Here is a 26,163-nt window from a genome sequence, read left to right as displayed (position 1 = left end):
AGCCGAAGGCAGAGGCTTAACCAGCTGTGCCACCCAGGCGCCCCCAGAACAGTCTTTCTTCACGACCAAGGTATTAAAAGCTCAGCCTGGGGCGCCTGGGTGGCACAGCGGTTAAGCGTCTGCCTTCGGCTCAGGGCGTGATCCCAGCGTTATGGGTTCGAGCCCCACATCAGGCTCCTCTGCTAGGAGCCTGCTTCTTCCTCTCCCACTCCCCCTGCTTGTGTTCCCTCTCTCGCTAGCTGTCTCTATCTCTGTCAAATAAATACATTAAAAAAATCTTAAAAATAAATAAATAAATAAAAGCTCACCCTAAGTGAGGAAATGAAAAATATACACCACTTGACCTCACATAGCTACTGTTCCAGCAGTTTCTTCCTTGTTGCTTGTTTAACCAGTGATGATGTTTTCCACGGTTGCAAACAGAGCAGCCTTGTGCCTTCCCGTGCCCGCCCCACCCCCGGCTGCCTATTTTTGGTGACTGCTGACAGTCCATCAGGAGGATGCCGCCAACAGGTGCCCACCAGTTGGGCTGGCTCTATCCACTTCTTCACCGTCACCAGTAACACGGCCGCGAACATCTCCGTGCAGAAGACGCTGTCCATGTTCCAGATCGTTTCCTAGGACCGGGCCCCCGGAACCCCTGGGGGTGCTTGTTTTCACGGCTCGCCAGGCTGACCAATTTCTTGAAAAAGCCACTCGGCAAGCTGTATCCCTTCCAGTACCAGAGGGGCACCCATTTCCCAACACGCTCAACAAAGGTTCCGCCTGATTAAGGGGTGCAGAACAGATGCCCCCTTTTCGCTTCCCTGAGGCTGTGCACGTTTGCGTTGCTTGCTGTCTCTTTTGCGTGCGGTCATCCATCCGTGTTACGACGGACACTGGGATGCACCAGCCCGGTCCCCTTCTAGGACATGCGACCCAGCAGCAGGGAGTGTGGCCGGCTGGCGGCCTGCACCAGTTGCCCCTCAAAGGACAGTCCTTCTGGGGCAACCCCCATCCCACGACTGATTGAGGATATCCCAGGCCAACCTGGAACAAAGCCAAGGGGCCATTCTGGCCACAGAGCTTCCCGTGGGGCTGGCAGAGGCTATCGGAGGGGTCGCATCCTGCCTCTGCCTCCCTCTTGGCCCCCCATGCTCCTACTCCCCCTCTTTCTTACTTAGATGCTGAGCTCAAGGGCAGCCCCTAATACCCATTAAACGCAGCTCAGAGTCTGTTCCCTGGGGAACACTACCCGTGTGACACGTGTCCTTGGGCTGTGAATCTTCCTGTGGGTTCCAGCCCAGCGTTCTGGTCTCTGAAGGCCAGGGGGAACGTCATTCCCGCAGCACCGCCCGTCCTCTCCCGGGGCGTCCGCCAACTGCGTAATCTTGTGCCTGAACTACTTTGCCCAACTGACCGATATATAGGAGAGGAAGGACCAAGCCCCCCAGGACACCATGGGAAAGCTCCCCCAGGAGAAGGCTGGGGTCCCCGTGCCACCCTACTTCCCTAGCTGGCCCACGATCAGCCCCAGATCCTGGTGTCCCACGAGCCGACTCGGTCCTCATGAATGAGCCCACACTGGGTCCCTTCTCATGGTTCAGTCGTCCGCGTGGAAATCGGCTTCAGAACTGAGCCCGGGACGGGCATGTGCTCCACCTGTCTGCGGTTCGGACAAGCCCTCCTCTGGAAGTCTGTTTTCCGTGGCCGGCTCGTCTTCTGTCCCCCAGGACCTCTCCAGTGCTGTGGACGGGGGGTCTTAGAGGTTATCTGCCTGGGATCCAATTGCTCAGAAACTGGAGACCGACAGGTGCCCACAGCCGCGTTGCCGACCCTGCCTATCACCTCACTGAGCGGGACTCCCCGGTCCTTTCACGCGCTCCTGTTTCCAGACCATTCCCCCGACAGAGAAGATGGAAGCGGACAAGGAGCAGAGACGCTCTGCTTTAATTCCGTCGCCAAAGAACACGGCATCACCCGTCTGGGCCTGCGGGAAACCTTATGTTTTTCTAGTCATGTGTCTATTTTTGATTGGGGGAAGAATTTCTAAAGTGCAGGAAAGCACGCAGAAGAGTATTATAACAAACACCTGTGTACCCACCAGCCGGAATGAGTAGGTTAGCATTTTGCCATTTTTTGCACCTGATTTTTTAATAAAACATTAACCAACACTGTTTCAATGTTTCCAAACGTATGTCAATGCTGTGTCGTCCATACCCTTTGCAGTTGCTTTTCACGTTGAACGCTACATTTCTGAGACCTCTTTGCCCTGTTCATTTATTTCATTTTGCCGTTTTCAAGTAATCTCTATGCCCCACGTGGGGCTCAAACTCACAACCCCGGGACCAAGAGTCTCACACTCTACCAGCTGAGCCGGTACCAGGCACCGCCCCTGCGCTGGTCATTTAAATGCCCCCTGCTATATGCTTTTGCATGGCATCCGTAGGCACCCCCACCTTCCGCTCTCAATCAAGCCCACACCGGACATCGCACACAGGGAAAACAAAACAAGAGCCAGCCTGGTCCCCTTGTTTGCGTTTCGCGGCCTGGGCCTGCACCCTTTATTACAAAGCTTTCCAAATCTGAATTATTTGAGTACTAACATATTTTCTGGCATATCTGCGAACCCTGTGTCCTATACTTTACATACTATTTGTCTTTGCGATAAACAACTTTTTTTTTTTTTTAAGATTTTATTTATTTATTTGACAGAGGCAGCCAGCGAGAGAGGGAACACAAGCAGGGGGAGTGGGAGAGGAAGAAGCAGGCTCCCAGCAGAGGAGCCTGACGTGGGGCTCGATCCCAGAACGCCAGGATCACGCCCTGAGCCGAAGGCAGACGCTTAACGACCGCGCCACCCAGGCGCCCCACAATAACCAACTTCTAAAAAACTTCACCTGGGGGCACCTGGGGGCTCAGTTGAGCACCCAACTCTTGGGTTGGTTGAGCACCCAATTCTTGATTTTGGCTCAGGTCATGATCGCAGGGTCCTGGGATCGAGCCCCGCGTTGGGCTCTGCGCTCAGCGGGGAGTCCGCGTCTGCTTGAGATTCTCTCTCTCCCTCTCCCTCCACCCCTGCTCCCGCTCTTGCTCGCACTCTCCCTTTCAAATAAATAATCTTTAGAAAAATAAAATGAAAAACCTTACCTAATAAGTCTTACTTTTATTATCTATAATAAACACGGAACATCTGTTGATAATGGTCAGAGATGGGAGTTGGTCGCACGAGATTCATTACACTGCTCTTTCCAATTTTGCGTGTTTTTGAGCATTTCCAAAATGAAGTTAAAAACACAAAACCTACAGAACCCCTACACACTGCTATCAACCTGCCGGACCAGTCCTCTCGGCTAGAATATTGTAATAGTCTGTTTCTGCTTTGTCCTCATTCCCCTGCTGCTCATCCTCAACCGCATGGTCAGAGTAAACACTGTTAAAATGTCGCTCGTTAGCTCCACCCCCCCCATGAAGACGTTTCTGTCTCCTCAGAGTCAAGCCCCCACTCTTTCCTTTGACGTACTTGCCCTGCACAACCCACACCAACACCTACCTCCCTGACTTCACCCTCCCCACCTCACTCTGCGCCAGCCATACAGGCCGCCTTGCTTCTCCTTGGACATGCTGGGCCTAACGCACCTCAGGGCCTTTGCACATGATATTCCCATTTCCTGGAAAGCTCTTCCCTGCTATCCACTGGCTCCCACCTCCTTCAGGTCTTTGCTCCAAAGTCCCTTTCTCAGTGAGGTCCTCTCTGACCACCCAAGTCCTGTAATAACCATCGCAGCCCTGCCCCTCACACTTCCCCCTTTTGGCTTTGTGCCCCCCACTGCACTTACCACCATCTGACTTTCTATTTTACCTATTGATTTGCTTACTCTCTGTCTCCCCGCACTGGGAGCATGGGGACCTTGGTGTGCTTGGTATACTGCTCTGTCCCCAGCACCTCGCATAGGACCTCCTGGCACATAGTAGCTGCCCAGTAAATAGTTGTTGAACAAATGAACAAGTTAATTCACATGGGGGCTCCTGGGAAAGAGGCAGAAGCCAAACTTAATATAAACCAAGGGTTACTTAAGTCTCCAGAGAGGAACCTAGCCTGCACAGGGAGTCAGGCACACACTGGGTTTTCTCTGGGGGCTTTCTGGCCCACCCCTCTCCCCGTCACACCCCAGGGAGGTGGGTCCCAGCCCACTTCTTACCAGTTAGCATCTCCATCCCGTAACCAGAATCTTCTGAGGGCAGATGCCCGGGCATTGAGTCTGTCATTTCCTCAGAGGTGGGTGAAGGGTCTGGAGACAAAATGACAACAGCATCTTCTGCCTGTCCCACCCCGTCACAGTCCCTCAGGGACCCCCGGCCCCGTATGCCCACAGAGCAGGACCCTTCAGGAAACTGTGCCCCGGAACTGGGAGGACAGCTTTAGTGACCAGCTGTGCCAGAGGCCAGGCGGGGGCCGGAGGCGGGGGGGTGGTCTCTGAGCCTCCAGGGACCAAGTACCCCCTCTTTTTCACAGATGTGGAGATGGAGGCTTGGGGGCTTCCAAGTCTGCAGTCAAACTCAGACCCTCCTATTCCCACATTTTTTCTTCTCCTCCCTCCTGCCTTATGAATCCCAGGGGAGCCAGGCCTGAGCAGGAGGGCTGGGGGTGGGGGGTCAGCCCAGAGGGGAGACACAGCTCAGAAACCACATGCCATATAGGGACCAAACTGGAGAAACAATGGCCCGGAGACCCCTTCTTGGCCCTCGGGAGACAGAGGGGATAGCCCTGGAGGGGACACGGTGGGTGGTTCTGGCTGCTCTGGGAGCAGGAGCTTCTGGAAGTTCATGTGGGGCAGTAGGGCAGCCCTTTGGACACCTGTGCCTTACCTGGGACGGTGACCTGAATAATATCTAGATCTTCTGGCTCCATTTTAATGGGCCTCAGCCCACTCAGCTCCCCAGAAGTTCCTGTGAGAAGGGAATGAGGGATCCAGTTATGTGTGGGCCTGAGCTTGGCCGGGCAAGGCAAACCATTCTGGAACATTCTTATGTCTGCGATTTATTAGTAACACCCCAGGAAAAGTCATGCTGGTCCCGCGCTCCTGCCCAGCCCAGGAGTGGAGGGTCAGACGGGCCCTGAGTCCCGTCCTGGTATCTTCAATTTATAGGCCTGGCAACGGAGGCCCACAGAGGGAAGCCACGTGCTGCAGACATGCTGGGAAACAGGGCTGATGCTGGAATCCAGGTCTCCTGACTCCCCCATAATGCCACCCACATCCCACCTGCCCCTCCAGCGCCCCAGTGAGCTCCCATCATGCTCTGAGGCCTGGGGGTGGGGGGGCAGGAATGGGCAGGGTAACTCATTAATATTCTAGGCTCACGGGCTGAGCTCGCGTCCTCCCCAAGGCTGCTGGGAGGGGAGGAAGGGGGTGCTGGGTGGAGGCCCTCTCTCCCCAGGACACACAGTGTGTTCTGCTCCTCCTCACCTGGACTACAGTCTTCAGAGACACCGTTCTTGTCTGACCTGTGAGAAGGAAGGAGGCCGAGAAGCGACATGGCATCAACCCTAGCTTTCTCCTCCAGGCAGTCCTCCAGGGAGCCCATGGTGGCTGTCCCCGCCGTGCCCCTGACCTCATTCACTCCCATCCCCACAGGACAGTCCTCCCTACGGGACAGAGGTCCAGTGCAGGGTCTCCCAGGGCAGCAGTCACCCGCCATCCCAGGCAAGACGCCACTCGCTATCCTGGGGTGAACGGTCTGTGCATCCACCTTCCCCACCAGCTGGGAGCTCCCGAGGCCTGGGTGGGACCAGTGTGAGAGCCCCACAACTTAGCACAGTGAGGGTCGATCCGCACTTGCTGGGGGGGATGGAGCGCTCAGGGACCACCAGCCTGGAGGGGCTGCAGGGGTCTGGAAAGAGGGGTGGGGAGCAAACGGGGGCAGGGCCCCTGGACGGATGGTTCAGTGAATTCAGAGTACTGTGGGGAAGGCCTGGGCCGGACGTGGTGATTCTGGAACGAATGGGCCATCCCTGGCCCCTAGGAGCCCAGAGCCTGGGTGGGGGGCACTGGCGGACGGTGGTGCCCAGGCCACGAGCTGAGTGCGGGACACGCAGGGCAGACGCCTGACCTAGCCTGGGTGCCAGGGAAGGCTTCCGAGAGACCAGGCGACATCTGGCTAGATCCTGGAGGGGCGAGAGAGCTCTCCAGGCAGAAAGAAAATCGGCAGAGCCTCTGTTCTCTGTCCCTTGGGATTCTCCCTGGCCCACAGCAGGGTGAGGACTCAAGGGGGTGTGTGTAGGGGGAGGGGATGTCTGTGTGGAACAACCCTGTGCCCACACAGGGTGTGGGGTATCAGGAGACGCTGGGCACAGTACCCTCTGACCAGCCCCAGGCCTTGCTCCTCCCCGCAGGTAACACCACCAGCCCAGAGTCGGGGAGGCGGGGAGCCAGGAGCTGGGGTGGGGGGCCTTACCGAGCGGTCCCGGGCAGGTCGAGGACAGCCGCACGGGAGATCTCTGCAGAGGTATCCTCCGGCGGGCTGGCGGGCTCCAGCTTTGTGGGGTCTTTGGTAAACTTGTTCCCTGGGTGGAGAGGTAGGCGAAGGTCAGGGCCAAGGCCCTCCAGTCTCCGCCTGCCTGTGGGGCACCTGGGCAGCGGCCTGTGGGAGGCTCTTGGGGGCACCCCTTGCGTATGGTTGGCCCCTGCCAAGCCGGGAATGGGTCCTGGGTAGAGAAGGAATGTAGGCCCCGGTGCCAGAGGAGGCCAGGGTCTGGGAGGATTGCAGGAGGAAGGAGCAGCCAGAAATGACTGTCCTGACCTCACGTTCACTACTAAAGCTGAGGGAGCCCTCGGGAAAGAGGCCAAGTTGCCCCCAAGGCTGAACTACAAAACCATTCTCTCATGTAATTATCTCAGGAACTCTTATTACCCCCCATTTCACAGATGTGGAAACTGAGGCCCACATGACTGGCCAAGGTCACAAAGCTGGTGAGAAGTAGGGCCAGAATCGGAACCCAGCTTTGTGGCACCCCAAGACCTGTGCTCCCCTTGCTGCCCCAGGCAGAGCCCGACTCTTCCTCCTGGGAGGCGTGCTGCCACTGGTTGAGGCCCCCGAGCCCTGGGTTTGCAGCCAGGCCTCACTGCTGACCAGCTGGGCTTCGGGAACAAGAACAGAGCCTGCTTCCTAGGACCATTCAACATGAATGTGCTAACAGCTTAGAAGAGTTCAGGACGCACGCTAGCATCCAGCACACGTTCGCTTCATTATTCCCAAGGCGCCTGTCTGCACCTGGGAGCTGGGGGCTCCGTCTACCCCGGATGCGGAAGCCGTGTCCAGGCTCCCTCCCCGCCCCAGGGTCCTGCGTGATGGTAGCACTTACTTGGCTGTTTCAGAATGGACTAGATGGTCCCCACACGTACCTGTGAAAATTCGCTCATCAAACATCCTGAGGAGAGAGGAGAGACTGGCGTGAGAGCAATGTTGGCCCAGGGGGCCCCCCAGGCTCAGGGACAGGTCTCCAAGCCCCCTCGGCGACACTCACTTGGTTGCCTCATTTTATGTTGAGAAAAATTGGGGGAGGAGGAGTTGAACGCATCATTGTCCTTATTTTTACAAATGAGGGAACAGGCTCAGAACAGAGGCGCTATTCAAGGTTATCACGCTTTGAGTGACTTTAGGCCCAATCTGCCTGATGCCAAAACCTCCTCCTCCAGGAAGCCCCACAGGCTTGCTGCTCAGACACCACTGACTCGACACCTGGAAACCTGTTGCCCTCTCGTGCCCTGGACTCATCACAGGAGTGATTCCGCCCACCCCCTCTAGGGACAGGTGGGGACTCTCCTGTTTATGAAGTCCTCAGTAGAGCCCAGTGAGGGGCTGGGCCTGTAGGAGCCACCCAGCAAATACTAGTGAAGAATTAAACGAGCTACGGTTTAGACTGAGGAAGATCAAGGTCAGCCACGGTGAGGACCCAAATACCATGGTCAGGCACATATGGGGTCATCGGGGTGTCCCTGCAGCTGTCTTCTTGCCTAGCCCCCCGTGCCCCTACCAAGAGTGGACAGAAGGAAACGGACTCAGGCAGCAGCAAGAGAGATTTAAGCGAGACAACAGCAAGCACTACCTGACGATTGATTTCAATTCAACGCCAGAAGGATTTGTCAAGTGGGACCCCACGGTCAGGGTTGTGAGGGCACAAATGATGGCTCAGATGGGGCCCCACTGCCACAGGGGAGCAGGTGAGGGGCTCCTCCTCCTCTCAATGGGGACCCCCTTTCTCACGTCTATGAGCCCTTCATGGCCCATGCCGACAACTCTCAGATTTTTTTTTCTCTCCAACACAGACCTCTCTCTGGAGTTTCTGAGCACACCCCACGTGAACTCCCCACCCCACCCCTGCTTCCCCCAGTCATACGCTCAGACACACGGGGTGATCCTGGCCTCCGTGCTCCCCTCCACAATCCCGCATTCCACCCACCGGCAAACCTGGCTGAGCTCGAATGCACCCCGAATGCAGCCGCCTCTCTCCCTCTGCCCACCATGCCAGCCAGGCCCATGCCACGTCCTCCTCCCAAGTCCCCCCACCTCCAGGGCTTGCTGCCCGCGCCACAACTCCCAGCCCCGCTCTGGCCTCCAGCAACCCTGCAAAGGTCCTTCCCATCGCTCCAGAACAGCTCCGGGCTCTCAGAGTGGATCCCCAGCCCCTACCCCTGCCCGAGCCCAGCCTCCTTGCCCCTCTGGGCAAGTATGTATTCATTCATTCATTCCCCACATACACACTGGGCCTCTACCACACACCAGGGGCCGTTCTAGGTGCTGGGGAGTCAGCCACGAGCCCAACACAGTCCCTGCCCTCAGTCCCTCCTTTAGTCTAACAAGCATGCATGAGAGTACACGCACACACAGGGAGCGGACCCTCACAGGGCTCCCGGACAGATGGCTGGGAAGTGGCCAGCACGATGTTGCCTGGAGGCAGGGGCTGGACGCCACGGCCTCTGGCCACCCCGCCATCTCTAGCCATCTAGGAGGAAGCATCCTGGGAAGTGTGGGCATTGCCTGGGAACCCTGATGCTCACCGGGTGGTGAGTCCAACCAGCTGTGGGGGCAAACTCCCTGCTGGAGTCAGGAGCCGAGGCTGGGGGATGGGCAGTGCAGCCTTCCCCTCTGTCCCCACCAACCCGGCCACCCTGGGGGGGGCTGCCAATATGGAGCGCATCATGTTCTGCCTTCCCCCACCCACCCACACCTGTGCCAGGGGAGCCGGCTGCCTGGGAGGACAGGGAGGGCGGTCCGGGCACCGGCAGGTAGGGCAGCCTGATGCGGGGTGTGAAGAGGAGAGGCCGGCCCGCCCCACCTGAGCTCAGGTGAGCTCCTTTCTGATGGCAGGAAAGTTCGAAGGCCTCAGGTCTTCTTCTTCAAACACCTCTTACTAAGACCTGACGGAGGGCCCGCTGGAGCCAGCCACGGTGCCTCTGTTTCCCGTTCAGGCCTCAGGAGAGGCCAGGAAGGGGGGGCGCACACAGCTGGCAGGTTAAGGAGCCCGACCCCTCTCCCAGGCCCACCTGTTCTCTTGGCCGAGTCAGAACCCATTCATTCCAGCCCGGTACCATCATCACCTCCCAGGGGCCCCTCCTCATGCCTGCTGTCGTCCCCCGCCCAGCCCAGACACCCCGGCACCCCGAGCCTGGGCCCCGCACCCCACCCTGTACCTCTTAATGATGAAGTGGATGCTGTGTCGCTCCTCCAGGATCCGCTTGAGCTTGGGGACCCCGTAGGTGCAGGGGCGCTTGAAGGGGATCTTATCCGGGATGCCCACAATTTCCACAGCCTCCGGGTCACAGGCAATCTTCCTGTAGGGGACGGGGACCATGTGGTCCAGGCCCAGGGCTTCCGCTGGAAGGGCAATGGCAAGGCTGAGCATGGACAGAAGCGGAGGGACATGAGGGGCCCCAGGGCTGCGGTCACCATGACCTTCCCCCGCCCTCTCCCCAGCACACAGCGCTTCCTCTTGAAAACTGCCCCCGGGCTCCCATCCCCCTCAGCGACAGCCAAAGTCCTACCTGGGCTTACGAGGCCCCATGTGACTTGGACCCCATCACATCTGACCTGATGTCCCTCCTTTCACCCTTCTGCTCACCCTGGTCTCTCCAGCCTCCTTATTGCTTCCCTAATAGACCAGACACACACCTGCCCCAGGGCCTTTGCACATGCTCTTCTGGCTACTGAGACACTCTTCTCCCAGATCACCATACACTTCGCTTCCTCCCTTTCCCCATTTAAAGGTCCCCTCCAACGTCACCTCATCAGCCAACAACAGCCCCCTCCGTCTCTCCGTGGCACACCCGGCTCTGTTGTCCATCCCACATTTACTGTGACCTGACACTAGAAACATATTCATCTGTATGCTGGTTCACTGTCTGGAGCCTCAGCTCCACGGGAGCCGGGGGCAGGCACTGCTCCACGGCTGGGATCTAGACAGAATGGGACACAGGCTAGCTGCTCTCCACACTCCGCGAGAGAATGAATGGCTGAAGGAAGTTCCCAGGCCTGAGGTGGCTCCGGGAAGGACTCCTCTGACCCCCCAGATGTGCTCTTTCCTCCAGGGAGGCATCCGGCATTCCTCCCACTCATCGGGGACAGAAACGAGACGCGGACAACTTTGCCCACAGCAGTGTAGACAGAATCCGGGCTTAGGAAGTGGTGACTTGTTCCTTTCTTCCTTCCAGACCCTTGGGTTTGGTCTCAGGCCACCTTAATTATTCCCTTCCACCCCCTTCCAAGTCCCCACTGGATGGCACTTTCTGGGGTCCCTGGTTTTCCCCGGGGGCCTGAGCTGGGCTGGAGGTCCCCTTCCCTCCTGCCTCGTCCCTCCAAACTCCCCCGAGGGTCCCGCATCCCCGGGCCCTTCCTCAGGCCCCTCCCCACCCTGGCCTTGCTCCTCCGGCCACACGGTGCTTTGCCTGTGTCCCAGCAAGTGGCAGCCCTGAGCTGGCCTCCCCTGCAGCCACAGCCTGGCCGGGACAGGGCAGAGCTGCCTGGGGCCCTGCCTGGCGTGCCGTCAAGACTGTTTTTCTGTTGATGCAGCCAGGTCTGCGTCGGCGGCTTTGGCAGCCAGATCCTACTGTGAAGCCACACTTAGCTCGTTGTCAAATTAAACCCTCGAAATCTCAACAGCTGTCAAACCATTGCTTTCCCCAACCCCCCGGCCCCAGCCGGTGAGCCATGGCTTCGGCGAGGCGAGTCGATGTGCATTCGTCTCCACTCAGGTTCATGTCATTTGCTGGGCCTATCTCTTCGGCCGCGAGGACACCCAGCAGACAGAAGGGACCCCACCTGGCCTCCAGCCTCTGCCCCCTGAGAAGGGGAGAGAGCAACCACTAGGCAGGAGCCTCAGTCCCTCGCAGTCTCAACCATCCCCCAGGTGACAATGTTCTTGAGGCATCCTGAAGGCTGGGGGGGGATCCCCCCATTTCTTCTTTGTTTCATTTTTCCCCTGCTGCACCCCCAGCCCCATTGCTGGCCCACTTCACCCAGAGCTCGTGGCCGAAAGGGCAGACCCAGGAGCAGGATCCATTCGTCCAGGGTCTGCGGGATGCCTCAGGCTGCCACACATGGTCCTCACCCCCAGGGACGTCCCCAGTCCTCCTGGGGAACGTCCTTTCCCCCAGAGCAGCTGCAGGGGAAGCTCAGACAGAGCTGTGGCCCGAGAAGGGGCAAGGCCTCAACCACTCCAAGCCCAGCGCTCCTCTTTGGATTTGGACGTGGTGAGGCCAAGGGCTGGCATGCGCAGAAGGCTCAGCATTCCAGAAACATCCAGAGTACGCAACAGGCAAGACTGGAGGCAAGGCACACGGAGCCAGCCCTCCCCAGATCCCCTCCCCCTACTGCTCACCAGCGTGCACCTGCCTGGAGGGGAGGAGTGGGTCAGCCAGAGAGCACACCAGAGGTTATCGAAGGTGCTCAGGCTATCTCAGACTGCTCACTAGGCCTCCAGAGCCCTGCTCAGCCCCACCCCAACCCACAGCAGCCCACCAAAGCCCCAGTGCGGATCGAAGGGCACCTTCTCCGTGAAGCCCCCCGTGACTCCTCAAGCCTGTGGAGACCTCACCTTCTTCAGGGCTGTCCTGTCTTTCCGAGGGTCCCCACCCCTGCGTACTACTGTATACCACCTCGTCCTACTGCAAGTCACTGCATACACCTATACACACATCTTCAGGCACCTGCTGGAGCACCTTGAAACCAGCGCTGGCCTGAGTGCCCAGCACAGCCTTGGGGGCTTAAAATGCCTGACTGATAAAAGCCAGCAAACCAGTAACTGTGTGAGAAGAGAAAAGAAAGGAGGGGGCAAGTGTGACAGGTGACCTAAGAAGTATCCGTATGGTCTTCAGCTCTGGTTCCTGGCTTGAGAGTTCCCAAACCCCTGGCAATTTCCTGAGTGACAGGGCTGAGGAGAGTCCTGTTTTTCCTAATAAGCCCCTTTCAACCCACCTGAGTGTATGATAATGAGGGGCGGGCCCCCAGCGCCCTCAGGATGGGGACCGGTTGCCAGGGCAACCAACCACGTGAGCAGAGGGTTGGCACTTTGGGCCCCACCTCCCACCCCCCACCTCCCAGGAGGGGAAAGGGGCCGAGATTGAGCTAATCAGCAGCGGACAGTATTTTACTCAATCCTGCCTACTTAAGAGGACCTCTGTAAAAACTCCAAATGAAGGGCTCCTTGTGCCAGAAGGGTGCAACCCAAACTCCACCGAGGACAGAAGGTCGTGCGCTCCAGACCCTTCTGGACCTCACCCTATGTACCTCGTCATCTCACTGCTCATACGAGTTCTAGCTGCCGTTACAGCAGACTGTCCGAACCCGAGGCGGGGGTCGCAGGAACTGTGGATGTGGAGCGAGCTGGACAGAAGTGTGGGTGCCCCGGGGACCCACTAACTGCGGGGCCATCTTGTGGGACCGAGCCCTTAACCTGTGGGGTCTGTGTCACTCCGGGTGGCCAGTGTCAGGCTTGAACTGTAGGACACCCAGAGGGAGATTTGCTTACTATGGAAAACCCCCTCTTCCAGTGTCAGAAGTATTAGAGAGAGGGTTTTCTTTACTGAGGCAGGAGGGGAGGGAGGAAGAGGAGGAGAGAGGAGAGAAAGAGGGAAGGGGAGAGAAGGAGGACAGGAGGGTAAAGCCCCACCCTGTCCCTTCCGCACAAGGTGAGAAGGTCAAGGTTAGAGAGGGAGGCGGCCAACACCTCCTGGTGGACTCCCAGCACAGTGCTCCTCGTGGACAATGCGTGTTCAGGGAGATCCCAGGGTCCCTGCCCCTCCTCTCCGTCTGCAGTCCTGGGTGGCGACCATCCCTCTCCTCCCTTGGCCCCATGGGCAGAGGGACTTCCCCACAGCGGGGCCGCACCATTCGGGGGGTGGCGCGTGATGGCACACCCGTGGGCTCACGGGGGCATCTTGGGGACTTGTGTCATCTCCCTGGGACTGAAAGCCACCCACCCAAGCCAGGGCCATTCTGCGGCCATCCATCAACCAGGGCTTACGGGGAGCTTATGGGGGAGCCCCACATAGGCAGAGGGAGCAAGGACTGCCAGGGAGACGAGGCGAATGGGTGCAGGAGCACATGGCGGGGGTGAGGGGGTGTCCGAGCACCCAGAGCAGGAAGGTCTTACAGACCACCTGGTGGCCCCCACCCTGCCTTCTAGCCAACCAGTGGCTTCGCTTTCCATGCAGCATGAAGCTGGACCACAGGGAGGACACACCTGCCCTAGCTATCCCCCCTCGACGTGCAGAGAGGGCTGACATGCGCTCTGGGCCCCACGCAGTCCTGGGTGCTGGGGACACAGAGGGGCCGGAGCAGTCCTAAATGCGGGACCTGTAACAAAGAGGAGCCCATCAGGGCCCTGAGGGCCCCCCCCAGCCCAGGCTGGGTCTCGAGGAACAAGTGGAAGCCTGCTCCCCAAATACACAAAGGGCACGCCAGGCAGAGGGCCGAGCACAAAGGCCAGGGGACAGGGACTTGCAAGTACATGAGGCCACTCTCCTGGGGTCTTCTCTGCAGGGCCCCCTGACCTGCCCGCCTCCCACAGGTGAGCTAAGGTTGGGGCTCTGCCATCAGTTCCGCCCCCTGGAAAAGTCTGGAAGGGAAATATTGACACAACCGCCCCCTACCCAGACAGGAGACGACATGAGCGCTGCCGGTGCGCGGGTGCCAGCATATGGCTCCCGCTGTCATGTTAGGGAACACGAGTGATTGCCACGTAATGAGCTGCTCAACACGCTGCTGGGGCCACGCAGCGGGCCGTGCCGCCCACTCACCATATCTGCTGTTAAACAGGATCTGCACGCACTCCCGGAGCGTGTTGATGTCCTCGGTTTCCTTTATGAAGGCGTCCCACTTCTCTATCAAAACACAAGAGGTACGAGTGAGGGCGGGCCGGAGCAGGGAACCCACGGCCCGGCCCCCTCGCGATGAGCGTCCGCCCCCCCTACCCCCCCACTGGACCCTCCTAGCTGGGCCCGGGCCCCGGAGACAGCCACACTGCAGGCCACTGGGCTTTCTCCTCCAGAGTCCCGCAGAGGGGCCCAGCTCTCCTGCTCCCTCCCACCTCGGCCCTTGACACACCCCAGCCTCCTCCAGGAGGCAGCCCTACCCAAATCCAGGGTGCTTGGATGGTCTGCCCCCCTCCCCCGCTCTCTCCTCTTGCCTCTGTTGGCCCCCGGGGGGGCCATGCCAATTCAGCAGCCTCGGCCTGTCCCTCCTGGGTGTCTGCTGCCCCAGACAGGCAGGTCTGAGGGTGCGCTCCCTCAGTAGGGAGCCGCTGAGTCCTGACCTCAAAGGCACTAACCCTTCATGCCTTGTACATCGGGATCTTACCTGGCCTTGGCCCTGTGGTGTCCCTCAAGCCCTCAGCCCTACCGGCCTCTTCCACAAAACCAAAGCCTCTGTCTCCGTGTACTGTTAATAACTAGAGCCATCATCTGGCTTATTATAATACCATTATAAATACTATCTTTAATTTATTTACTTTATTTGACTATTTTTGTTGTTGTTGTTTACAAGATTTTATTCATTTATTTGAGAGAGCGAGAGAGAGAGTGCACGCATGCACAAGCAGGGGGAGCGGCAGGCAGAGGGAGAGGGAGAAGCAGGCTCCCGGCTGAGCAAGGAGCCCGATGCGGCACTCGATCACAGGACCGTGGGATCATGACCTGAGCTGAAGGCAGATGTTTCACCGACTGAGGTCCCCAGGAGTCCCCCTTCTTTAATCGATTAAGGGTTTATTTGTGCTGAGTACTTTATACAGAATATCCTATTTAATCCCTCCTGACATCTCTTAAGCAAAGACAGTATTCGCATTTTGGAGGAAGGAAAACCAGGCTCAGAGAGGCTGCGTATCTCTCCTGAGATCACCCAGCGAGTACCCAGTAAGATTCCACTGCAGCTGGGACCCCTTGCCCACCATGGCCCCCCGTGTTGCCCCTACACCTGAATCCCCAGGTCTTCTCCCTGCCAGGGAGGGACCCTGTTTGGGGAACTGGGGGGTCTCCATTTTGATCTCAGGGCACTAGGTTTTTTTTTTTTTTTTTTTTTTTTTTTTTTTTAAAGATTTTATTTATTTATTCTACGGAGATAGAGACAGCCAGCGAGAGAGGGAACACAAGCAGGGGGAGTGGGAGAGGAAGAAGCAGGCCCACAGCAGAGGAGCCCGATGTGGGGCTCGATCCCACAACGCCGGGATCACGCCCCAAGCCGAAGGCAGACGCTCAACCGCTGTGCCACCCAGGCGCCCCAGGGCACTAGGTTTTCTTAAAGAGCCCCTCACTGAAGGCGAGGCCGAGACCCCCACCAGGCCTAACTGCTGGACAGTCTCGCTTTCTCCCTTTTGGTATACTCGAATCCCAAATCACTGTAGGTGCTTTTAAAATCTGTCCACATCACTTTTTGATCCTCCCGTCGTCAGGAGGTGGAGTTCCTCTCTCTCCCCGAGAGTGTGGACTGACTCGCTTCTGGCTTCTTAAGGGTAGGACATAGCAGAACCGATGAGTTCCAACACAGATCATCAAAGACACGTGGCTTTCTCCCTACTCTCTTGTGGCTTGCTAACGTGAGGAATCCAGACACCACCTCCCGAGGACGCTCAAACAACCGCTAGAGGCTCCCACCAGCAACCACGTGAGTGGACCCTCGGCCCCAGTTGAGCCTTCAGATGACCGCAGCCCCTGCCGGCATCCTGAGTCCAACCTCATGACAGAGAGACCCTAAGCCAGAAGTACCCAGCTAAGTTGCTCCTGAATTTTGGACCCACACACACTATAATGTGTAAATGCTTGCTGTTTTAAGCTAAATTTGGGGCAGTTTGTTACACAGCAATACCTAACTGCTACACTCTGGTTTTACTCACAAGTCCCTTGTGCAGAGCCATCCCTCCTTTCTCTCACAAAGACCCAGTGGACGCATTGCCATTTCAGGATGCACTAGCCCCAGCCCTGGACCCCCGCTCTGGTGGGGGCGCTGCTGTGGGCACCGTCCTACCTGACTTGTCATGGACGATGGAGAAGAGGATGCGTTTGGAGGCATGGACGTTCTGGATGAGAGGACCACCGGGCCCGGGGGGCTTCTGTCCTGGACAAGGGAGAGGAAAGGCACAGGTTCAAGGTGGGCCCCCCGATCTGGCCTGGGTGCATGGACGCTGGCTCTGGGGTGACAGTCTCACCCATCAAGGAGACCTCAGAACTCAGCCCTAGGATCGTAAACTCAAGGCAAGTTCCCTGCCCAGAAGCCTGAGACACTCTTTATGGGAGTCTGCTCTCCAAACAGCAGATCAGGGAGGCCAGGATGAGGATGTCTGAGGACAGGTGGGGACACCTATTTAAGTGTCTAAGTCCCATCCCGCTGCTCAGCCCAACATTTGGTGGGAAGAGGGGGCGCGGAGGGGGGGGAGGGAAGTCCCTTTTTCTCCTTGTCGTAACATTTAAGTACCACTTATAAGCACCTACTGTGTACCAAGCACTGGACTCTGCTCTAATACAGCAGCTCTCAAGCTTGAGGACTCATCGGAGACACGCGGCAGACTTAAACACAGACGGCTGGGCCCTCAGCCACCCCCAAAGCTCCAGATGCAGCAGGACGGCAGCAGGGCCTGAGAATGTGCACTTCTAACGTGCCCTGTCATCTGACCATGATGATAACCTTCTGAGAGGTCCTACTGGCATCTCTACTTTAAAGCTGGGGAAACTGGGGATCAGGGAGGTAGAGATTTGCGTAGGGGCACACAGCCTCTACGCAGAGGAGCCAGGATAGGAACCCAAGTCTTTCTCACCCCAGTTGTCCCTTCTCTTATGCTTTCAGTATCCCTAATCCAGGCTGGGTATGCCGTAGATGCTCATTAAATGCTTGTGACTAGTTAGCCTGTTTACTCCGTCCCCTCGAACATCTCTTGGTCCCAGGCCAATGATACTGTTCACAGAGGTCTTGTCCCAGCCCCTTGTCCCGACGGGCCTCCTCCAGCCTGGTGCGGGGGTGGGGGGGCGTGGGCTGGGCACCCCCATCTGCCCAGGGAGGGTGCCTCCACAGGAGGGACCTCTGTCCCACCCCCAGACTCAGGGGCCCCAGCAGCAGCTTACCACAGCAGTCGGGGAAGTCTTGGGCACCAGAGGCCTTGGGCTCAGGCCCAGGCCGGCCAAGGCCCAGGTCGCTGGGGGCAAGTGGGCAGGCGGGTGCCTCCTGCTTGAGCTCTCTCGTGGTATGGTTAGGGAGTGCAGTGCTATACAGGAAGCTGGCCACAGAGGAGGAGGTGGCGGTGGGGGGTAGGTCCTGGGGTGGCCCCTTGGGGGCCTGGCCATGCAGGCCGCAGTCCCGAGACCCCTTGGCTATCAGGGAGACACCGTTCAGCTCCACTAGGGCCTTCGAGTCCCGCCCGCCATCCTCAAGCGGCCTGGGTGGACGAGAGAAGGACAGCTTTATACACCTGGTCCAGCGGTCGTGGCCCCTTCTTCCCGGCCCCAGCCCACCTCTGCACAACATGACAGGCTGTGAGGTACACAGGCCAGGAGCCGGTCCCCATTTTACAGGTGGGGGTGCAGGCCTGGGGCAGGGTTGTGATGTGCCCAGGGCCACATGGCTGGGCCACTGGAGGAGCTGGGCCCTGCCCTTCAGGCCCCATGCCCCCCAACCCCCATCATGTGTTCAGATCATGCTCTATACCTGGGGGTCTGCCTCACCTCCATCGCCAGCCTGGGAGCTTTTACAACTGGGGGCCCCCGTGGTGTCTGAAGTCCCCTCCCCCGCCAGCATGGAAGCAGGTCGCCCCCCCCACCCCGGGCCCATCCTGGCCTGGCCCTCACGGTCCAGCCACCAGGCTCTGGGCCCGCTCCCAGGCTGACTGCCTCACTCACCTCTTGAGCTTGAAGCGGATCCGGTGGCTATGCTCCAGGATGGCCATGAGGGCCTTGGGGTCATAGTCAGCCGGCCTCCGGAAGGCCAGGCCCTCGGGCAGCCCCTGCACAGCCAGCAGCCCCGGCTCCCTGAGCAGCCTCTCGTAGGGCAGGGGTACCACACTGGCCCTTCCCAGGGCCTCGCCTGTGGGGAAGGGGGTCGAGGAGAGGGTCTAGTATGAGAGGGCAGCCAGGCTGGGGCAGGGGCTGGGCGTGCCCCGGAGCTGGGGCCACGTTGAGTCACTCCCTGTGTGCCGGGTTCCCGGGAAACTGGACCCCATGGGCCCCTTCCCTGTGAAAGTCACGCAGAACAAGGCCCTGCAGGCTGAGTGGGGTGGGCGGCTGCTGGGCACAGGCCCCTCTGTGTGACAGCCGGGGCTCCCGGCTTCTGTCGCCATTCTCTCCTCTCCGGGCACCCGGGTGGAGGGGAGAGCAGGCCACAGGGCTGTGGGCAGGAGTTTTAGGAGGAGACGTGGGGGAGGGAGAAAGGAGGGCAGCAGGGAGACTGCAGGGGAAAGAGCCACAGGGAGGAAGGGAGGAGGAGGGGGAGGGGAGAGGAAACGGGAAGAGCAGATTCAGAGAGGAAGCAGACAGATAGAAGGTGGTGGAGATGAGGAAGGGGTGAGTGGAGGGGTGACTGACTGGGGAAGGAGGGGGTGGGCTGGCCGAGGGGCCTGGGATCAGGGACGCCTGTTGTCACTCCACAATGCAGCCCATCCTGGAGCCAGAAAGAGGCCACTCACCTCAGATACCACCCGAGGTGGGCAACGGGGTGGGGGGTGGGGCAGGGCAGAGTAGGCAGGGGTGCAGACAGACAGAAGGTGGTGGAGATGAGGAAGGGGTGAGTGGAGGGGTGACTGACTGGGGAAGGAGGGGGTGGGATGGGCCGAGGGGCCTGGGATCAGGGACGCCTGTTGTCACTCCACAATGCAGCCCATCCTGGAGCCAGAAAGAGGCCACTCACCTCAGATGCCACCCAAGGTGGGCAACGGGGTGGGGGGTGGGGCAGGGCAGAGTAGGCAGGGGTGCAGGGGTGCGGGGGACTGTGGGCACGAGCCCTGTAGCTGGCAAAGCCAACCACATGTGACAAGTCCTCCCATTCCAGGGTGACCAGCGTGCCCCCCTGGGCCTCTGGTTCTCCCATCCCACCTAGGCCTCCTCTTCCTCCCGACGGCAGGAAATGCCTTAGACCTTTGCTCCACAGAACGAAAGGCTTCAGTACAGAAAGGAATAAAGCCACAGTTGGGACCCTTAGGGACCAAAGGGACCTGCCCAAGGTCCCCTAGAGACCGTGACGGCCACCACTGGGCCAGAGAGTCTGCAACTGGACACTTCTGAGGCAGGCCAGGCCTGCCCCCCTCCCCACCCCCCAGAGGAAGGACTTGGCTAACTAGTTAAGTTAGCTCTCATTCAGTCATTCAATAAACACCCTGCGGACATCTGCCGCTGTCGCTGGGGACGGCGGAAGGGGCAGGCACAGACCCCGGCCCCAGAGGGCACTGGGCTAGTGAGGGGTCAGAGCACAGCGGGTGCCCAAAGGAGGCATTAAGCCAGTAGCGGGGGCTTCCCAGGCCTGAGCCTTAGAGAATAACACAGTGTCCACCAGACAGAGGGGAAGGCAGTCCCAAAAGGCACAGCGGTGCAGAGGCGAGGTGCGAAACGGAGCCAGAGTGGGCCGGAGAACAAGAAGCGGCTTTGTGAGGCAGGGCAGCACAGCTGGAGGGGGGCAGGGACCGGCCACGGTGGGGAGGGCGACGGGGAGCCCCCGAGGCCGTGGAAAGAAGAGCTTCCTGGGCAGACTTGTGCTTCAGGAAGATGCCCTTGGTCACAGGACAGGTGGGGGCAGCAGGGAGCCGGCCTGGAGGCGAGGAGACCAGGGCCAGCCCAGGGCCAGTTCCAGGCGACAGGTGGCAGCGACCAGCGCCAGGGCGGGCCCGGGGAAGTGTGGACGCCGGGTCAGGAAACGGGGCTGGGGCGGAAGAGCCATGCCTGGGGATGCAAGATGAGGGAGGGGCCGCCTCAGCAGGGCGGGGACTGGGGCTCCCACCCGCCTGGGGGCCCCAAACGGAATGAGGAAGATCTTACTGTAAAGAACGTCGAACACCTCCTCTACCATCTTCCGCAGAAGGTACACGTCCGAGCCATGCTCCAGGGAAGACCGGGGGACGTTCCGGCCGCCACCCTCGCCCCGCGACACCTTCTTGGGATGCTCTGCCTCCGGCTCCTTCCAGGGGGCCCCTCCTGTGGGACACAGAGCACGCCGGGCCAGGATGAGCACCTGTGTCACCCCCTGCCCAGTGAGCTGCGATGTCCCTGCCCCGTGCTGAACCCCGCAGTGGGGACTCACCATGGACTAGGAAGGAAGGAAGGAAGGAAGGAAGGAAGGAAGGAAGGAAGGAAGGATGGATGGATGAGTGAGCAAGCCCTGCCCCAACCCCCAGCCCAGGGCCAGGGCCGGGCATCTCCGAGTTCCCAGTGCCTAGCACAGGGCTTGGGTCTCATCCTGGTCACCTCTAACTTGCTGTGTGACCTTGGGCAAGTCCTTTCCTTCTCTGGGCCTCAGTCTGTGAGCTCTCACGTAAGACCAACCGGCCTGGCTCAGAACTGGGGCTGAACCAACGTTCCATGAACCCCTTTCTGTGCTCCGACACTAAATCTGTCTTAAACAGTTGAGGCCCCAGTTTTCTGCTCTGCCCAATGAGGAGACGATGGGGACCCCACCAGGGGGCCAAGGGGCTGCAATGAGGCAGGTTCGTGCCAGGCTGGGCCAGGGTGGGGCCCGGGGAGTGTCAGTGGACTCCTGGGTAGGCAGATGCTAGAAACTGCATCAGAAAGGGGACGAGAGGAGGGTCCCGAGGCCCCCTCGCAGCTGGGCGCCTGCTCCTCTCCCGGGATCTGCGGAGCTTGAAATAAACCAGCCGAGCTCCCGGGGCTATAAATAGCGGCTCTGCTGGGCTCGGGAAGCCAGGTGCACCTTCCCTAGGCCCCAGCCTGGCCAACTGGGGGCCACAGGACCCTGCCGCTGTCTACTTTTCCCTGGGCCAGCCCCCACCCAACCTCAGGGAGGGGACAGGCTCTGAGAGCTGAGTGGGGGTAGGGGTGGAGGCGGCTGGGGAAGCAGCTGGACCCCAATGACGATCCGCCCAGTGCTGGGGGCCAGCCTTCCCCGAAACGGCTGAGCCAGGCTCCAGACCCCACGTGTAATGCAGATGTGAGTAACACCAAGGACAACAGCTAGCATTTCCTCTGTGTGAACCCAGTGTCGGGCACTGTGTTCGCCTGTATTAGCTTGATTTAATCCTCAGATCGACCCGCGAGGAGGGTAGCACTGTCCTCCCCTTTCACAGACAAGGACGTTGAGGCCCAGTAGCCGGCAGGTGGCAGAGCCAGGACGGAGCCCCAGATGCCTGACTTCAGGGCCTGCTTGTAACCCCAAGAGCTCAGAGTCCCAAATTGTGGGCTCAAGTGGCCGCTTGGGGGCTGGCCTTCAGCACTGAAGGCCAGTCCCTAACCCTGCAGGACCTAATCCACCACAAAGGTGAGGCTGATGAACTTACCAGGAGCATGGATAGAAATTTAGGGCATGAGAAGCTGACACAGTGTGGGGAGCAATCACAGGGGTGGGGGTGGGGGGAGCATTGGTGACTAGGGGTGGGCACAGATGAGCGCCGGGCAGGAACAATGTGAACACGGAGGCTGACGAGGCGTCTGCCAGCAGAGGAGAGGAGGGAGGGCCTTCCAGGTGGGGGGCAGCAGGGACAAAGGCAGAGGGGAGAATGTGCACAGAGCCGGTGAGCTAGACTCGGCCTCATGCCGCTGGGTAGAGGGTGAGGGATGCCTGGAGGGGCAACACAGAGACAGGCGCTGGGTTATGAGGGTCTAAAGGCCCCAGCAGTAGTGTTGAGGAGTTGGGGGCTTCAGAATGACCCCCTGCTTCAGGGCTCCTGGCTCACAGCTCGAGTGCTGTTCTCTTTTGCAAGTGACTAGGACCCTCCGGCAGGGCTCCCGGGGCAGGAGGGGGCGGGAGGGGTGTCCTGCTGCCCCTCCCCGATTCGGAAGGGGTGTAGCAGAAAGAGCACGGGTTTCAGCACAGAAACCTGGCCTCCGTCACTTGGCGGCTGTGTGTACCTGGGCAAGTGGCTCATGCGCACTGTGCCTCAGTTTCTCCCTCGTACACAGGTGCGGTTTCCTGAGCCTGCTGGGGAAAGTAAACAGCATGCGGTCTGGCCAAGAGCACTACTGATCACAACATCACTAACCACTTGAGATATCAAGCATTTCCTTGGTGCTGCATGTGTCCTCAGTCACTTCGTCCCCAAGAGCCACCACGAGGTGGCTCCAAGATCGTTACTATAACAACGGTGCCTACCCACAGGATTGACATCGGGATAACTGAGTTAGCATTGGGAAGGGTGCTGCATACAGCAGGTGCTCAATAAGCGTGAGCTGAGCAAGGGCACCCAGTCCCTGTGTCAGAGGTGCACAAGAACTGGATAACACCAGGCCTCAGTGTCCCCTTCTGTCAACGAGCACATGGATGTGTGTGGGTCTGGCCAGCCTCTACTGACCGAGGGGCTGCTGGAGGATTCATGCCCCGACGATGCCACATTGGGACGCCTGCACAGCCCCCGACACACGGCCACCTGGTATTGCTCTGGGGACCCAGAGATGCGCCAGAGCTCCGGCCCTCGGGGACCGCAGGCCCCACCCACTGGAGCCCTGGGGTACTCACGGCAGAACCTGAGGAAATCTGACTGCAGCTCCTTCCGTGCGTTCAGGAACATTCTCCCCTTCTCGGTGCCCACCACGAAGGCACTCTCATCATGCACAGCGACACAGGCCACCTCTGCATTCAGTTTGGAGAGCGCTGAGCACTGCAGGGGGGAGCAAGGGATGTGAGCCTAGGGGAAGGTCCCCCGTCTTTGGGGACTCCTCCAGTGACAGCTTTGTGGGTGGGATGGATGCTCCCAGCTGCCTGGATCCCACCAGCAGCTCCAGGGAAAGGTCACCCCTCCACGGTTCTCAGTCGGATTCTGCAGAAGGAAGGAGTGAATGATCCCCCCACAAAGCTTGGCCAAGTTCAAGGGAGAAGACAGGTCATGGAGCCCCAAGAAGAACAAAGACACAGGGCCTCTGCCCTGTTCTCCTCCCAGGTCCTCCTTGCTCTAGGGAGCTTCCTGCCTGAAGCTTGGCCCCAGCCCCGGGGACAATCCTGTCCGGTTTTCTTAAAGTCCTAAATGAGAAGAGGTGGGGGGGGGTGCCCCAGGAGAACCAAGGCTCGGGCAGCTCCAGGTTTCAATCCCACATCAGCCGCTTCTGCTGTGATGTATGTCACTCCCCTCTCTGGGCCTGATCTGCAGAATGGGGATCAGCAGCCCAGCTCCCAGGCTTTCAGTGGGCTTGGTTGTAGGGATTCAGCGAGGCAAGGCAGGCAGGAAGGAATCTCTAAACTGGGGTATCTCGTGTGGGTCCACAAGCAGAGAGGTCATTTTTGCAGCCCGAGTTGGATTGGCAGCCCCGCTGCATGGGAAGCCCTAAGACCGGGGGCCCTACAACCAAGACCACCAGCATTTCAGCCCTCCAACCTAGGGCAGCAGAAGATCTCTGCCTGCAAAGCTCTCCGCATGCTTTCAGAGCCCCGTAAATGCTGGTTTTTATGTCAGTTCAGTAGCGCTCTGCTGGCATTCAGGAAGTCAAGCTTCTCATCCTAGTTCTGCTGCTGTGTGACCTAGGGCAGGTTCCTCAGCCTCTCTGGGCCATAATTATGCCTCTCAGCTTCAGCCTAGAGTCACTCTGCTGAGGAAGCCGGGGACAGTGTAGAGCCGACAGGCTTGTCCCCTGGGATCTCCTACGGTGAGGGGTGTCTGTTGATTTCCTGCTAAAATTAAAATAAAAACCCACTGCTCACTTTCCCCGTGGCAATGCTACAGAATGTTAACAAGCAAAGGAGACAAATAGAGTCAGTCGTTCCCGACACACGAGTGTGGCCACTGGAGCTGGAGAAGATACTTCCCTGTGTGGTCATTCTCCAGGGAACTGGCTTCCCCAGAGGCACAGAGAACAGGGCTTGGAGGAAAGGCCTGGAAGAGGGTCTGGCCCCATACACCCTGCAGACCACCCAAGGCCCCAGGCCCCCCCAGCCCTGGAGGATGCCAAAGTCCAGTCACCGCCGAGCAAGGGTCATTGTCACACTTGGGGTCCCTCAGGAAACCCAGAAAGGGACCCAAGGACAGGGGAGCATGTCTCGTCCATGCACCACAAGCTATGGGGGCACTGCTCCTCCTCCGAGCCTCTGTAAGGCCCTCTAGAGCAGTGCTGTCCAACAGAACTTTCTGTGAGGATGGAAAAATTCTGTCGGGGCGCCTGGGTGGCTTAGTCGGTTAAGCGTCTGACTTCAGCTCAGGTCATGATCTCAGGGTCCTGGGATCAAGCCCCGTGTCGGGCTCTCTGCTTGGCAGGGAGCCTGTTTCTCCCTCTCCCTCTGCTGCTCCCCAAAGCACTTGTGCTCTCTCTCTCACTCTCTCTCTCAAATAAATAAAATCTTAAAAAAAAAAAAAAAAAGCCAAAAAACACAAAACTGGTCATGCTGTGTGACTCCAGGCAAGGTGCCGCCCTCTCTGAAGTTCAATTTCACCATCCTAACATGCAAGAGTGCAGCTAATGGACGCCGGACAGATTCCAACACCCCCCTACCCTCTGTCCCAGAACTTTCCCCCAGGAAAATAACATCATTATTTGGGATAAACCACTACAGGCTTAGGGATGTAGGCAATGGTTCCAGAGGAGTAATTTACAAGGCCTCGTTTCTCTCTCTTGGCCCTGAGATGCAGTTACAGCTCTTGCTTTAACGTCGGGGATTACAGTTTCTTATGTGTCACCATACAGGTCCTTTCCTCGGGGGAAACCCGATGGGACGGAGACCTATGACCTTCCCAGGGATAGGACCTGAATGGCAAAAGGTGACGAAATGAGGATGAGGGCTGAGGGGACCAGGGGACCAGGGCAAGCGCCCAAGCTGATTTCCAGGGCTGGATTTTCACGTCCTTGGGCCTCACTCAAGCCTCCCTTCCCCCTAACGACACCCCCATGTAAGCAGATGGGGACAGTGAGTCTCAGGTGACTGAAGGCTCCCCCTCCCCGAGGTGGCAGAGGTGGGACTCGAGCTCCTACGTCTGCTGACAAAGGCCGGGACTTCTGCTCCTCCAGGGCAGACCAGGGCACTCACCATGGAATCTAAGGCAGACACGAGGCTGGTGATGATCTCATCTTTGCGGGTAAAGGCGGAGCTCCAGCGGTCAGGCCCGCAGCCGTTGGCGGGAATGTCGCAGCGCTTCCCCAACAAGGCCATGGTCACCTGGATGGAGGGAGGAAGCGGAGGTGGGCGTGTGCCCCAGGGCATGATGCACTCTGCGGATGCCACCCCAACCCCGCCAGGCCCCCGGACCCCCAGGGCCGCCTCTACTTCCTGCGTGGGATGAGTCAAGGGCTGGCCTCCCCCTTCCCCAAGGGGTTCCATGCACGAAGGCATTAGAGCCCCGGCAGGCCAAGACAGGGAGGAGCCTGCACCCAGCTCCGGGCAGGCACGGGCGCACGCGGCGGGGTAACTGAGGAGTGCGCTCCGTGGCACGGCCCCCAAATCTGCAACTCCAGGGCTGAGCTCAGTACCATGACCAGTCTGCCTGGTACCTCAATGCCAAGTTTCCCCTGCACGTAGCTCTGGCCATGGCTCTCCCTTGCTCACACAGCCTCCATGGCTCCCTACTGCCCACGT

The 26,163-nt window shown here is 59.1% G+C and overlaps 1 protein-coding gene across 5 annotated transcripts in view; it reads right to left on the bottom strand.

The window, feature by feature from the left end:
- Positions 1-25,740, bottom strand: part of GTF2IRD1 (GTF2I repeat domain containing 1) — a 70,346-nt gene extending 44,606 nt beyond the window's left edge. For all 5 annotated transcript variants that reach the window (XM_019800544.2, XM_034670016.1, XM_011226030.3 and 2 more), the window contains exons 1-13: positions 25,618-25,740; positions 23,125-23,266; positions 20,478-20,633; positions 18,354-18,537; positions 17,583-17,893; positions 16,492-16,581; positions 14,274-14,357; positions 9,672-9,855; positions 7,383-7,408; positions 6,436-6,544; positions 5,448-5,485; positions 4,849-4,929; positions 4,182-4,271 (exon numbers count right to left, since the gene is read on the bottom strand). In XM_019800544.2, coding sequence (XP_019656103.1) covers positions 4,182-4,271; positions 4,849-4,929; positions 5,448-5,485; positions 6,436-6,544; positions 7,383-7,408; positions 9,672-9,855; positions 14,274-14,357; positions 16,492-16,581; positions 17,583-17,893; positions 18,354-18,537; positions 20,478-20,633; positions 23,125-23,266; positions 25,618-25,740 — 1,618 coding nt within the window. The remainder of the gene's footprint in view (positions 1-4,181; positions 4,272-4,848; positions 4,930-5,447; positions 5,486-6,435; positions 6,545-7,382; positions 7,409-9,671; positions 9,856-14,273; positions 14,358-16,491; positions 16,582-17,582; positions 17,894-18,353; positions 18,538-20,477; positions 20,634-23,124; positions 23,267-25,617) is intronic.
- Between the last annotated feature and the right edge of the window lie 423 nt (positions 25,741-26,163).

This window comes from Ailuropoda melanoleuca, chromosome 10 (assembly GCF_002007445.2).
Source record: "Ailuropoda melanoleuca isolate Jingjing chromosome 10, ASM200744v2, whole genome shotgun sequence".
Lineage (NCBI taxonomy): Eukaryota > Metazoa > Chordata > Mammalia > Carnivora > Ursidae > Ailuropoda > Ailuropoda melanoleuca.
The sequence above is the reverse complement of the archived record's forward strand: the minus strand, read 5'-3'. Positions and strand labels throughout refer to the sequence as shown.